The sequence below is a fragment of the Camelina sativa genome, chromosome 20 (assembly GCF_000633955.1).
Source record: "Camelina sativa cultivar DH55 chromosome 20, Cs, whole genome shotgun sequence".
In the NCBI taxonomy this organism is placed as follows: Eukaryota; Viridiplantae; Streptophyta; class Magnoliopsida; order Brassicales; family Brassicaceae; genus Camelina; species Camelina sativa.
In genome coordinates, this window is record NC_025704.1 from 26,726,895 (window position 1) to 26,742,258 (window position 15,364).

At 31.0% G+C, this 15,364-nt stretch overlaps 3 protein-coding genes across 4 annotated transcripts in view; 1 reads left to right on the plus strand and 2 right to left on the minus strand.

The window, feature by feature from the left end:
- LOC104771758 (glycine-rich protein A3) lies at window positions 9,506-11,578 on the minus strand. Of its 2 annotated transcripts, none has more exons than XM_010496333.2 (3): window positions 11,484-11,578; window positions 10,557-10,863; window positions 9,506-9,942 (listed from the first exon to the last, which is right to left on the minus strand). In XM_010496333.2, the coding sequence occupies exons 2-3, from the start codon at window positions 10,837-10,839 to the stop codon at window positions 9,710-9,712; spliced, it is 516 nt and encodes a 171-aa protein (XP_010494635.1). In that variant the 5' UTR covers window positions 10,840-10,863; window positions 11,484-11,578; the 3' UTR covers window positions 9,506-9,709. The 2 variants fall into 2 exon arrangements, with proteins under 2 accessions (XP_010494635.1, XP_010494636.1); XM_010496334.2 differs by having other exon boundaries at window positions 11,401-11,525.
- LOC104771757 (F-box protein SKIP31-like) lies at window positions 12,332-14,575 on the minus strand. The gene is made up of 8 exons (XM_010496332.2): window positions 14,393-14,575; window positions 13,925-14,143; window positions 13,755-13,828; window positions 13,560-13,635; window positions 13,303-13,413; window positions 13,038-13,212; window positions 12,766-12,942; window positions 12,332-12,673 (listed from the first exon to the last, which is right to left on the minus strand). Exons 1-8 carry the CDS (start codon window positions 14,453-14,455, stop codon window positions 12,603-12,605), a joined length of 966 nt encoding a protein of 321 aa, XP_010494634.1. The 5' UTR covers window positions 14,456-14,575; the 3' UTR covers window positions 12,332-12,602.
- LOC104771759 (WAT1-related protein At5g45370-like) overlaps window positions 14,978-15,364 on the plus strand; it is a 3,988-nt gene continuing 3,601 nt past the window's right edge. The window contains exon 1 of the mRNA XM_010496336.2: window positions 14,978-15,191. Coding sequence (XP_010494638.1) covers window positions 15,174-15,191 — 18 coding nt within the window. The 5' untranslated portion in view covers window positions 14,978-15,173. The remainder of the gene's footprint in view (window positions 15,192-15,364) is intronic.

The window sequence follows — 15,364 nt, forward strand, 5'->3', positions numbered from 1 at the left end:
TCCTTATAATCTTTTAGAGATAAGAATATGTGACTTTTCATATTCAAGAAACAATCCACATCTCCACATATCTTATAATAAATACAAAAAATCATAAACTTTAAAAGTAGAACAGTGACTATATAGTTGCGAAATTAATCATAGAACGATTCCAAATTTAATGTTTTTCAACAAGAAACATATATACGCGGTCGAATAAATATGTATGTAAGTTGCATCGTTCCGCGGCATAAGATCTCATGTTTCGCTGCTCGGTTGTACGTAGCAATGCCGTGGTACGACCTCTTCAAATTTATTATATATTATTGTGAATATAGATAGATATACTTAATGGTATTATAAGATTGTCAAATGGAAATTATTTATCAAACATGGCGTGCAAATGTGCAATCATGCTGGTGATATTAATATACAAGTATATCGTAGTATAGAGAATATTCATAGTGCCAACTTAGTTGATACATTATACATTTCACAACATTTATATAAGTTGTTTAGGGTACGAGTTCATGCTTTAAGACAAATACACATGATCTTGCAGCAGCTTTTGACTGACACGTTTGTATTTATCCATGATAGAAAGATATATATGTACTAATTTATGTTGTATAGATACTTGATATAAATATACATAAAAACATGATGGAGGATATTTAGTATTCTATTACGGGACGTAAGTGTTACAAGTGTGTTTTCGTCAAAAGGTATTAGCATGTGAATGGCGATGCTGTTTATCATAAACCGCTTATGTGTTAATTTGTTTCACGACAAAACACAATTTGCGTTGCATTAAAGTAATGCTATAATGTGTTGCAGATGTTTGAGCAAAAACAATTTGTCGCGCAAGGTATTAGGACCAGGTACACAAAGATAGAAAGAAACAAAAATGAACATGGGTTTTTGATATTAAGGGGGGTGTATTCAACTTGACATTTTAAGTGATTTGTATAAAATTTACAAATCCTATGTTATTCAATCATGGATTTTAAAAAGTCTCCCGAAATCCACTGTTATTGAACTGATGATTTAAAAATCTACTTTAAAATCTACTGTTATTCAAAACAGTTTGTGGATTTGGATTTTAATAAGTTTTAGGGATTCTAGAGGATTTGAGAGGATTTGTTTAGTTAAAAATACAGAAATCCAAATCTCATGGTTTTAGGTGGGATTTGAAAGAATTTCACCATAAATCATATCAACTTCCCTAAAATCTATCAAAATTCTAAATTTTCTAAATCCCATCAAATTCTCCAAAATCATGGTTTCAATACACCCTCCTAATATTCCGGTGAATTTTACTTTGTTTTATTATCCAAAAATTGCACTGATTGATAAGTTTAAAAAGATATTAAAATGTTTAGGTATTTTTCAAAATATTTATGAACTTTTATGATTTTTTTCTATTTATTTTGCTTGTTAAAGTTCAACACTGGATGTAAGCATAAAATTGTATATTCAAAACTATTTTATTTATTAACACGAGTAATTATATATTCCTTATTTTTAATAAATATTCTTTTATAAACCAATTCTATATTGAAACTGATCAAACTAAAGTAATAATGTGATGAATCATTTCTAAACTATGTACTATAATAGTATGTATTTTTATTACTTTTTAGGACAAAAAACTAGCTAATTAAGACTCGACTCATTATTATGACCTCCATTGTTGCTGGTTCCTGAACACGACACTTTTGCCCGTTGTTATTTATTTATTTTTCTTATTCAGTTCCTTCGATTTTTTTTTGGTCCTTTTTGCTTTGTTTTGTCCAATTTTACTGTAAATGGTTTTCTTTTTGTATAGTAAATACCAAATTTACTACCAAATTAAAAAAAAAAAAAACATAATCAAATCGAGTAGACCACTTGAGATTGGAGTGTGTGTACTGTACTACTACGTTGTGTATATTCACAACTTATATGCGAATGAAACTTTGTAAATATTCATAAAAATCAGGAACGTCACAAGCTAGATGATGGTTGTACCTTAGACCGACGCTATCTTTCTTAACATGCGAACGTGCCTTTATTTGCGTGCGTGACAGAAGCTTACTTTACTTGGATTTACGTGGGCTACTTCTTTTTTCAAACGTACGTACGTGGGATACTTCCCAATAAGGAAACCTGAATTTATCTATTTAAATAATTTGCAATATATATTTTGTGTTAATTCACGTTAGTGCTGTAAATGTACTCCAATTTTGTCTCTTTATTTGTTTGTTACTTTGTTTTCGCAATGGAAATCTTCTCTTGCCTTGTTCTAGACCCAATCTAGCTTAATTGGTATATATAACCCGTACGCATATATACATAACCTAATTACAAAATTATGTATCTAATCTAACCACATTTCGATAAATACAATTTTAGCATCTTTGAAAATGACGAAAAAATATTTTATTTTTTAAAAAACGAGTTCAATGTTCGAATGAAATATTCTTCACACATGAATATTCTTGTTCTTCGTAGTCTCTGAACTGTCTTACGTTTACATACATGATACATCACAGATATAAATACATCTTCACGTCATATATATATTTGTGTCTGTTATAATTGAAAAAAATTGCCGAATAAAACAACAATTAGGGAGGCTAACGCCTAACCGTAGCCGGCGAACGTTTCAGATCGCGAACGTCGTGGAATGATAATTGTAAAACGTGTCCTTTATCTTACACGTGTCCACAACTCTCATTGGACACGCCGTTTAGGGTTTCGTATTCCAAACCGATTCTTGTACATTTTTGGACATGATCAAATCCTTTGAATCTCTTTATGTAAACATACATGTCTGTTTTTTTCATATGTACGTGTGCATATATAGAAAAGGAGTGTTTTCCCATGATTTGTGCTTGTTTATGATGTCCATGTGATATTTATGTTCTTTTTTTTCTTTTTCTTTTTTTTGGGATAAAGGGTTACATGTGTGTTATCTTCATAGGCGTTATGTCTGTACTTCACAATAAATAAGTCAAAGAAACAAAGAATATAAATATGCATATGTGTTTATTATAGTAATAGATGTAGTTAAAAACAAAATGAGCTCAACATTTGAGAGTGGTTTAGTTACTTGCTTTTACTATAGTTTATACTTATATAGTATCCAAATATAACCGGACAGGTACTGTTGTCAATTAACCACACGACAAAAGAGGTCAGTATCCACGTCATCAGCAACGGATATTATCCCATGCTACATTGCTACCATGATTTTGGAACTGAGAGGACCTTTTCCCCACAAATATCCATTTCAATTATTTTTAAAATATCGAAAAGATCAAAACTATATCGGCTAAGTCCATATGGGTCGATCGGATCCGATGTATCTCATATTCTCATCCATATAGAATGATATACAGGTGAATAATATACTCAATTAAATTACATATAGTAGATGGTACATATAATTGTAATGGTTTATTTGTTTTTAACTTTTTAATTAGTTTGGAAGTTATAAACAATTTTAACTAGCTAATAGACTTGGTACATGTTCAGAGTTTTATCTTCAAATTGTGTTGACGGAAACTTAAAACTGAATCATTTCATACAAAGAGAGTAAAATTTAGTTTAATTTAAATAATGTATTATAAAAAAGACTGTAATATCTGTTTTCTTTCATCTAACGGAATCATTCCAAAATACTTTTTTTTGTCAATATATTGTTTGTTTATACATAGAGAAACCGACCAAGGATAAAAAAAAAGATTGATGACAATTAACTATTATATATCTGGATATCTTGAAAGTAGTACGAATAAAAATTCAAGAAGTGGATACTTGTTCTATTTGCTTGCTAAACTTTAATCATCTTTCTTTATAATATATATTGAAACTCAAAATTTGATTTCAATTTCTCTTAACAAATTTTCATAGATGTTTTTACAGAAATGAAAAAATGGTATATAATTATACATTAGTATTTTACCCCTTTTAGTTCATGCAGCTGTAGTTAAACCCAAAAAAAATATTCATGCAGCTATATGTCAGTAACATGAGTCAATTACTAATCCGCATATTATCATTATAGAACTTGTGGTCGCGGTTTTCCCTTCAGTCAACATCAGTCTTTTGAATATTTTCTCCTTTTGTGAGAAACTTTATTCACTGAAAACAAGTTTCACTATGAAAAAAAAAAAATATTAAGTAAATAATAATATTAAATGTTACGAACAACAAGTTGAGGGGAATTAGACAAATCTAAATACTAATTTCCTATGTTGGTTCCTCTAATAAAGACATTAAAAAGTTATTGTCTTGTTTGTTTTCTGAATTTTGCCCCCACACGGTATCGAGTTACAGTCATATAAAGTAGAAAATAATATAAAATATATCATCGATGTGACAATGATGAGTTAGATTTTCTGTACCAAACCTGCAAGTTGTAACTGTAATAAGATATTGTTATTATTCTTTTTCTTATTTCGTTCAACAATACAATTGTTAATATTTATCCAAAAGAATAGTTAAACAATTATGTTAATATCTCTTCTTTACCAGTTCATGCTTTCTATTTTAGGTTCGTGGGCCCTTTCGGTTTATGAGTAAACCATGATTATACACACATTATATATATCTCAACAATTTTGCTTCCATGTATAATTTGAACTTTTATAAATTCTAATTTTATTTATTTAAGATGCTGTAGAAATTTTTTTTGTTTAACAATATATGATGTTTTAAAAAAATCAAATTTCTAAACAAAAAATTAAATTTTACAAATTTGTGACTATATTAAATTATCTTTTTAACGTAAAAACACAAAAAAAGATAACAAATTAATTAATGTATGAATTTACGTTTCACTTTATTTGGAGCCTAAACTATTCTTAAAATGGCCGGAGTCATCATTTTTTGTATATTTGTATATCTAGTAAGTATCAAAATACATTTGCATCAAAAAGAAGGGGAAAAAAATAGAATGACCACTCCAAAAAGAACCCAAAAAAAAGAAAAAAGAATGGCCAGTATTTTGAACTAAATTCATATTGATGTAACTTCAAGTCCACTAGAGCTTAAGGAGTGGATGTATGGCTAGTAAGAAGGTTGGCTACACTAGAGTAACGTTTTGTGTAGTAGATTCAAAGATCCTCTACTATGCTCTCACGGGCAACGGCAGAGAAAAACAACTAGATAGCTGGAGGTATACGTCATTTGACTCATTTCATACCTTTCAAAGGCAATGAAATTAGATAAACAAACCTTTAAAATTAGTAAAACCAAAAAAACCTTTAAAATTAATTAGCTAAACCACTTATTAGATCAGTTTTAAATTTGTAAAATGGGGAGGTAATCAAAATCCTGATCGTCTATCTGGAATAGCATGGATCGGAATCAATGCTCTCGATACATAGCATCCTAGTCATAGTAGTTTTTGTCAAAGATTAAGATGTAGATATTGTAATATCCACTATTATTTGTTTAAACTTTACTAAAAATATCCAAAAATATATATATACATATATAAATGACAATATTTATTCATGGCTGAACATTAAGAATTTGATCATCAAGCAGTACTAGTCGCCGAAGACTGAAGAAACAAAAGAAAAAAGGAATCTACTTTAAATGGGGTCACGTACCAGAAGGTATTGTATGAAGAAGTACGGACGTTGTTAATTATTTAATACTGTTTCCAGAGTATAAACTATAAACAAAGAAAAAGGGAACGTAAATAATTGATCCCAATCATATCTATTAATTTCTCTGTATATACATTTCTCATCGTTTACAGAAAATTAATGCATAGAAAAATATAAGTGTTAGTCACAATTTTAATTCATTAAAGCTATGTGGGTCAACTTTGATATGAATCCTCACAGTGTTGGGCTTGGTAAGTAAAGGCAACTCTTTAGATTGTTTTTTTTATAATAAGAATGGTATACTTTGAATTTCACGGCAAGCAAAAGTGAAAGTTGAAACTTTTGGAATTGTTTACGGGCAAGTTATTATTTTCTGCAAATTTAAGTAAAAAAAGTGAGTACGAGATAGAGAAACAAACATTTGCTCGAGATCATTCGAATATTTTATATATAATTGATTTGCTACTTTGCTAATAAATTAAACAAGCCAAATTAACTAGTGACCAAATCCATCATTTTCTATATTTTAAATCAATATTTAATTAGGAAAGAAAATTCAAAATTTTACTATGTTCTTTCAACTCTTTATAAAATTAAATACAATGGTAGAAATTTTGTGAAAATATATAGAAATTATCTTAATTTTATAACCTATATAATTACAAAGTTAAGAATCTCATAAAACTGTATACCAATAAAAATTGTATTGTAAAAAGACTGTGTAAAAATATTATCCTGATAAATATTTTTATAAATCATAAAGGTAGTATATTAAAAAATAACTTGAAGATATTTTTCACAGTAAAAGGAGTAAGAAGTCAACAAATAAATAAATAAATAAAGAGAGATAATGACGTTCGACCTAACTAAAAAACAAAAAAATCTTGACAATATGTTAAAATTATTTATTAAAAAATCTGGACAAATAAAATTAATACACAACAATCAACAAAAATAGAAATAACCAAACGACAAAGAAAAAAGAACGAACAAAAACAGAAATGACCAAATAAAAAATACGACTGGGATAGATTGTTAGTTTAATTAATTGTTCATTAAATTGAAGTAAACGTAAGGATATGGAAAAAAATAAAATAAACAAATGTGTCAAAAAAGACAGAACAGTGGGCTTGTCAAAGCGGTTTTGATCGAAACCAGGGACTTCCTTTCCTCAGTAGTCGTGGCTCATAAGATGCCAGTTGTCACATCTTATTTATTACAGTATTATATTTAGTCTTTTATTTGTCAAGAAAATAAAAAGTTATATTATCTTAATTGTATTCATATGCTCATATGCTATTTTTAGTCAATGTCTGGTTGCTGTCGAGTTTTATTTTTTAATCAACAAATTGCATTGGGACGCATACTTTAGATAAGATAAAGGATGAATAAGTAAATTGCCCTATATTATATTTTGCTATTTCGAGATGCTGTTCATTTTTTTTCTTCTTTTTATCAAAAGGATATTTCTATTCATGTATAAACTATCTAGAATTAATATGAGGAAAAACCAAAAAAAAAATCTAGATTATATATTAATTTCTAAAAAACTAACAAAAGTAAATAATCATGAGAATGGTTATTATCATTTTATATTATTTTTATTCATCATGAGAATGGTGATTTTTGATGATACATAAATAAGATGTAGATTAATTTTATCTGTGAATAATTGTATAAACATATATTTGATCGGAGTTTATAATTTAACTGTTCATATTACTGATATTTTAGTATAATACGATTTTACATATATAATTAGTACTAATATTCTTTTATATGTATAGTATATGTGTGTTGATGATAAAAAGTTACTTAAATTTCTAAAAGAAGCTTATGCACATTGCACATAGAGGAATTAATTAATCATCTTGTTCGATCATTTGATCCAGCTCGGGATTAACACCTTGATATATATACTTGAGGTTCATATTTTATACAAATGGCGTATTTAGAGCCATTATTTAACTTAATAATTAAAATTCCATATAAATATAGTTTTTTTTGGCTGAATTCTCATGATTAATTAGATATCCTCATGAAACATAAAAAAAAATAGTATTTGAATAGTGAATGCTGACGCGGCTAATCGGGTATTAGTAGATATCCAGCTCAGGCGGAACACATGTGATTGGCTGATTTCATATTTTATAACACGATTAAGTTTTTTTTTTTAATTAGTGATTGATTGATAGATCAAAGCTAATTTTAGTTTAAATGAACTTCCAACTACTAATATTATCCTCTTAAATTAATGGCATTGTTCAGTATGCCCACCGCTCATCTTTTTAATGTTTTTTCTACAGTCTAAATTTCATTCAATTGGATAGACGGATATAAGTAATATAGTATGTGACATCAAATAGATTTACAGAATCCAATAGGTGTAAAACGTAAAACTTTTTAAAATATTTATAGTCGTTCACTGTCTAAACTTAAACTGTTATTTTTCAAAATATAAGTTTAGGTTATGCATTATGTTTTATTAATGCGGTGAGTAAAAATTTTAAATATCGTTCACTATATCTATATATGGTTAAATATACTCATTTTTCGTTAAAAAATCCATGCAAGAAACTAAATATATTTGAGTTAGAATAATTTGAAAAATATAATTTTCTGAAATCAGTTTTCAATTCTATTTCTACCAATACAAGCAAAAAATATATTTTCACTACTAAGGACCAACAAAAATACTAAAATAGTTAACAAAATTGTCGAACTTCGACTTATCGAAAATATATTTTTTTTTTGGAGATAAAATACGCTTTTCATTAAACATAATTAAATCTGAACCGATAGATAGAGAGTTTTGAAGTGATAGCTTAGCAATTGCATGAGCTTCTCTATTGAAAGAATTATCATAACAAATCAAACACTTATTTTCAAAAACAGAGAAATATTATATTAAAATCAAAGTTTTAAAAACATTTATCTTTTGTAATCTCGACCAGAAGATAACTATTTTTTCTTGTATTATTTCTATAAAAAATTTCATATAACACTTGTTGACAAAGTTTCAAAAAATCATGTAATTGACAAAAAGATAAAGATTACTATTTTGTTGTTGTCAACTGATTAGTATATGTGTAGTGTAGAACTCCACATCTTGATATCTTTGATGATTGTGATTCATGTTTTGACTTTATAAACAAAAAATATAATTAATTACAAAACAAAAATGGAAGACATCTGGTTTCTAGGTTTAAAATATGATAATGCAAAAAAGTAGGTCATACGTACAACGAAAGGACGAATCAAAATAACAAAAGCCAGCTCATTGATGAAAGAAGACAAATTGATCACATTAATTAATTATGCATTAAAGTAAAACAAACACTTCAAGTCCAAGTTTTTAAACGCAACAATATTCATGCTTTACCGCACGAAAGCCACTTTTTTGTTTTGGGTAAGTTTGTTTTCTACTGTTTTTTTTCTTCAACGTTGGAAAAATCCAAGAATCTATATAGAAATAAGTCTTTATTTTAAAAACATTGTTCGAAAATATTTTGACTAATAATGTCTACATGGTGAAAGATGAATCCCCAAGCCTAATAACATAAGAATAAGAAATTCCAATGAATTAAAACACAAGAGTCTTTTTTGACTCTCTGCACTTGGAGATAGTGAAGATTAAGCACTTACTTAACGATTAACCCATTTTCACGTATAATATAAATTTTGGTTTACTCAGAAAATCATTTCACTAATTTGATTTTTGACTATTGTGTTGTTTTATTATTTACTTCATCCATTTTATAAAGATATCATTTTAACACATTTCTTTAAAAAAAAAAGTTTAAAAATATATATAGTTACTCCATTCACTTTTATAGAATCTCATATGAATTACCAACTGATCATAATCACAACTTCTATAAGCAAGCTTAGCGAAGTAAAAATCAGTACACAAAGTAACAATATATAGAATTCTCAAAACCATAAACCGAAACAAGAATCTGTCGTTATGACGCCATAGATAGCTTCATAATACACAATAAGATTTGATACTAATTAAGTTTCAATTATTTGAACTCAAACTGACGAAAGTCACCTTACATAATGTTTAGGGCTTATTTTGAAACATTGGTCAGTCCAGAGAGATTCACAAAAGGTTTTTAGTTAGATCACTTCCACTTCTTGAACTTGCCTCCTCCAAACATTCCATGCTTTCCATGCTTGAACCTTCCGTGCTTCCCATGCTTGAACTTTCCGTGACCATAACCATAGCCATGACCATGGCCAAAGCCGTGACCATATGCAGCATGTCCATAAGGGCCATGAGAGCTATGAGCTATGTGGTGAGCTCCATAGGCCGCAGCAGCACCTGCAATCATACCCCCAATTCCTCCTGCGTGACCTGAAAGAAGTAAAGGGAATTGCATGAAGAAAGAAACAAAAGGGGAAAACAATATATAGTGTACGTAGAATCTGCCATGTTGTCTTTAATTATGATATTCAAACTGGTATGAAAAGGAGTTAGTGGTACATAACAAATTATCAAAACTTGAATTGAATTGTGCTATACACAGAACAATTTAAAAGTCCAATCCTCAAGACAAACAATGTAACCAATATATCATAAATCTACGATAGAAATTAGAGAAGTCATCAACTGTGTTTCGGCAACTGGAATACAAACTCTTGCAACTATAAACAATCAATGACTATGGATTCCCGTTATAAATACAAGCTTAAGTTTTGGTTTTTAATTTCAGCCGATCCTTTGTTTCAACTTGTTTCTAAAGTGACCTTTTCTAACACCAATTATGATACTAAATCACGGAACATAGAGACACATATTCAGTTTCTTCCTAAAGTGACATCTAGTCTACCACATATATGATACTGAATTAGCAACATGTAGACAAAATTATATGTTTTTACTTTTTTTTCACAACAAGAAATTGAAACCTTTTTCGTAAAGGTGACATAAACGATACTGCTAAACTGCACGAGAAAAAGAGAGTGTACCAGAGTGATGAGAAGGATAGCCAGCAGGAGGGTAACCACCATGACCAGGTGCAGGAGGATAACCTCCATAACCAGAGGCTGGAGGATAACCACCAGGTGCTGGAGGATAACAACCAGGCGCAGGTGGGTATGCACCCGGAGGAGGATAACCTGCAGGTGGGTAAGCACCAGGTGGTGGAGGGCAGCCTTGTTGTGGATATCCAGCAGGTGGATAAGCCCCAGGACCCGGCGGGTATCCAGCGGGAGGATACCCATGAAAGCCTCTGTCGTCGTCACCTCCCATGTTTTTCTCAATCAACTATAAAACCTACACAAGACATAAGAAAACATTAGTTTATCCCAATCAAATTGGACAAACCAATCAACTTCAACCTCTCATCAGATAAATTACACAAACCAAGCCTGAACTTAGCATTATTCAGGGGATTCAACAAACACACCAAGACTCAAGAAATGAGATAAACCAGCAATGTCATTTAATCATTAATTAGGTCAGAGATCAGTGTAAATCCCAAACAAATTGCACAAACCAAAGCAATCACTTCAAGCTTTAGGTAGATCAAACAGACACGGAAGAGTATGATGAGCTCAACCAGCGTATCAATTACAGGACAAGGCTGCTAAGTAAATTAAGATGAACAAACAAAAAAACCCAATTATCTAAACAAAACCCTCAATTCGTAAATTTTATGCCGTCACATTCATACAAATAAGGATCCAAACAAGTAAAAATCAAAACTTTTAGGTTTTCAGCAACAAATTAATGCAATTATTTTCAATAATCACGATCGAACCAAAGGGAGAAGACAAGTTTATAGAATACAGATCAGGGACAAAATCGAACCTTTTTGATTGATGATCGCAGAAACAGTAAAATTCAACAATCGTAAAGATCTAAAAAGAAGAAAAGATGAGAGCTTTTCTTACCCCCCGAGACGAAAGATGTCGAAACGAAATTGGAAGAGATACAACAAAGACAGTGGAGGAGATTACTTATACATGTTTTCCTTACGCGGCACGAATTCCAAACAAGGTATATTTTCATCTTTAGTCCTCGTATTTTCAGATAAATCACAATTTGTTAACGCAAGTTTTCATAAATAGAGATTATGTCCTAGTTTTTTAACACGAAGAACGATACATTTTAAGTTTGTAACAGTTCCAAACTTCCAATGTTCCTTTTCTTCAAAGCTTTGTTAGTTTCTTTTCTCAATTTGGAACGGTTATTAACTTCTTGTGGGGGTGTTTATGAAATATAACAAACTATGGGGGTTAAAAGAGAGAAAGATGAAAATAATATTTTCGTAACGTACAAGATTTAGCGTTGCGAGAACGCGCAATGGACGCGAGATTCTACATTACGTATGGGAGAAAATGTGCACTTTTTGGATAAATGCCAAAAGAATCGAATCAACTCAAAATCCACCCATATTTATGCCCTCATATAAATAATTTTTCATTTTTTTAAAATAAGCAATGTTACATAAAATTGGTGTTTAGTTTTTAGGCGTTCTTGTATATATATCTTATCATAAAAGACCAAATATCATAGAAATAAGCATTTTTATGTAACTAACAAACGCAAATTTTCTAAATCAGTTCATACCTTATCTATGGAGTCAAATATTTTCAATTCATTTTTCCATTTAACGCAACACATCAGTGGTGATAATTGATGTATGGTTTTTAGAATATATAAACTTCATTTTCAACTAATCATCAAATTTGCATTGATTAACTCAACAAAAACAGTAACGTAACGATATCTATAAGAATTGAAGAGCATACCAATATCCGGTAGCAGATTACTAATAATCAAACTTAATTACTAGATGCAACACTTTTTAAGGACAATAGAGTACATCACAGACAATGATATGTATAATATAAGTTACAAAAAGCTAACAACTATTAAAGCAAGAGCTACTTCTGATTCGTTTAAGTCCAGAGAACACAGGCAGAATCAGGTGTGAGAGAGAGAAAAGACCTTCGAGAGAGAGAGAGTGCGTAGGCCTTCTGAAAGTGAACAAAAGGCTGAGTCTTTGCTCAGCAGAACCTCAGGGTACGTTCCAATTCCTGTTCATCCTCGCAGTTGTAGCCAAGTTCAAAAGCTCGTGCTGCGATGGAAAGAAGACGCAAACTGTTTACTTATATGTTGGAAATAAAAAAAGAATAAATGGAAAAGGTGGCCAGAGAGATATATATGTACCCAATCGGCTTTTATCTGTGAATACTTCAAGTTCTAGTTCAGCTTCTTCCTCATCACACCCATCTGGGTCTGGATCAGTTTGTACAAGCAAAGTATCAGAACAAAGTCCTGAGATAGTACACACCATGAGGTCACCTTCTGGACTCAATATTACTTCCTTGCAGTTGTCATCGCATACTGTTTAAAAGACCATAAAAATTATGTAAGATTCGGATAAAAAGAAAAAAAAACACAAGCAACAAAGTTACATATAACAGCATTTCCTTTCATACCATGAACATGTCCTGTCTCTTTGCATATGAACACATCTTCAATCTGATGGTATGAACATTTAGTTCCCAAACAAATATGGCCAGTGACAACCTTATCGGCAAGTCCTTTGCTTTTCTTCCACAGAGATACTTGTTCAAGTACAGTTTTGTCAAGAATTATTCGGTCATCCACCATCTAAACGTTGCAAACAAGAGCATGAGAAAATTTGTCAACTGACGACGATTCATGCCAAAACATAAACAAATACTTATTCAAAATAGTTACCTCAGATGGAAGAGGAGCTTGGCTTCTCTTTGCTGCTTGCATTTGAATGTAATACTCTTTAAAATCTGACGGACAGGTTCTGACAAGTTCAATCATGTCCTGCTCATCACGCTAAAATTCAACAAAGAGAAATGAATCAATTTCCAATATATGAAACTTGACCTCTAATAGCAACTCAAAGTAACATAGTATATACTCTTCAACAATGTAATATTAAAAACAAACGTTTCTAACAAATAACCAAGTGAGAAACTCACATCAATATAAAGCTTCTTCCACGCACACTCCCGTAGCTTTCTAGTTGGAGGAGTTAGTCCCCACCGGATACAGTATCTGAAAACAAAATCAATCAAAAGTGTGCCCAAAATCAGTTTCAAGTACAAAGTATTGATTTTTGAAAGCAAGTCATCGAACTACAATGGCGAAATGAGAGGAAACTACTTAGTACTTACAGGCGGCGCCATAAGGATTCATCAGACGCAGCGAAATTGAGAAATCTACACACCAAAGAGCATGATACAAGATCCTGTAAATCACATTCAAACGATTTACATTAAGCAAACTAAATAAAGATGTTAAATCACTAATCTTTAGCTTAAGAAGCACATGAACAATAACATACCTCAGAGGATAAGAACTTGAGGATATGACGAAAGAGCTCAGTAGGAACACTGCTGAGAACACCACTCTCTATTCTCTTTGAACCAGTTCTGTCTTTGTTACCATCTTCCATTTGATGATCTTCATCCTTTTTCTTCTCTACAGCGCTTGTTGTTTCTTCGTGCTTCTCAATACGTTGCCGTTTTGCTTCAGGTTCTTCCGGATTCTTCGTTTCCTCTACCTATAACAAAAACCCAAAGCATCAATAAAAACGTTGAACAAGAGCTATAAAATCTCAAATGAATATGCATATATAACACAAGTCAAGTATGAATTACACGGAATAAAAACATCTAATTTACAATCTAAATTACAGATCAAGGAATTTTTAAGCCATAGGTTTCAGATTCAATGAAAAAATCCAAAGAAAACAATGAATAAACCCTGAATGAAATTGTAATAAAATGAATAAACAAAGAAAACAATTTACCGACGAGACTTCTGATTCGAGGAATCGAGCGAAACACTCGTCTTCTTCATCGGAACCAGACATATTGTAAAGTCGGTGAAGATCGGAGCTCCGGCGATGATGGTTGTTGTGTTTACGCGGCCAGGGAAGGGATAGGAGAGACGAGAGGATTGGGCGATTTTGGAACCGGTGGCGTGAGATTGGAGGCGACCTCGGGCCGAATAATTTTATTAATGGGCCTAATAACCAATATGGGCTTTGTAATAATAATAGCTGAAGCCCATAATACTGCTACTTCTCAACGTCAAAGTCAACGTCACTAATAGTTGTTAATTTGATCCTTCAACAAAACGTGATTAATTATGTAAGGACACGTTCGAACCACTAATCCTTTATATCTTATTATCTAAATCTTGATTTCAAAGTTAATAAAATGTAAATATAATCTGATAAGAAATGATAAAGGAAAAAAAAAAAAAACAGAAAAAAACATATATACATTTTTGTTTGGTTTATGCGGCCAGAAGGGATAGAGAGAGGAAACATATAATTAAAAATAATTTTTTATAATTATTTTATAATTATTTTTAAAGACCAAATAGAAGAAGAAGAAACCAAAACGACTTGGATAATGTAAGGAAGGACCACAATTTGAAACTAGTAGGAGAAGCAAATCAAAGGATCTTAAATTACCTGGTCTACTACAACTACAAGTGGATACAGGACAGGGTGGTATTTTTTGTTTAATCTCTTGGATCAGGTAGAGATAGAGAGAGAGAGAAAGAGTCAGAGAGAATTTAATATGGCAGTTCCGGCGATGGTAAACGGCGGCGATGCGACGGAGAGAGAAACACGAATGGCACACTCTGCAATGACGTTGGTTCAGGTGATAAACGGAGGTTACCATGTGGTTACGAAAGTAGCACTTAACGTTGGTGTGAATCAGCTCGTCTTTTGTGTCTTTCGCGATCTTCTTGCTCTCTCCATTCTCGC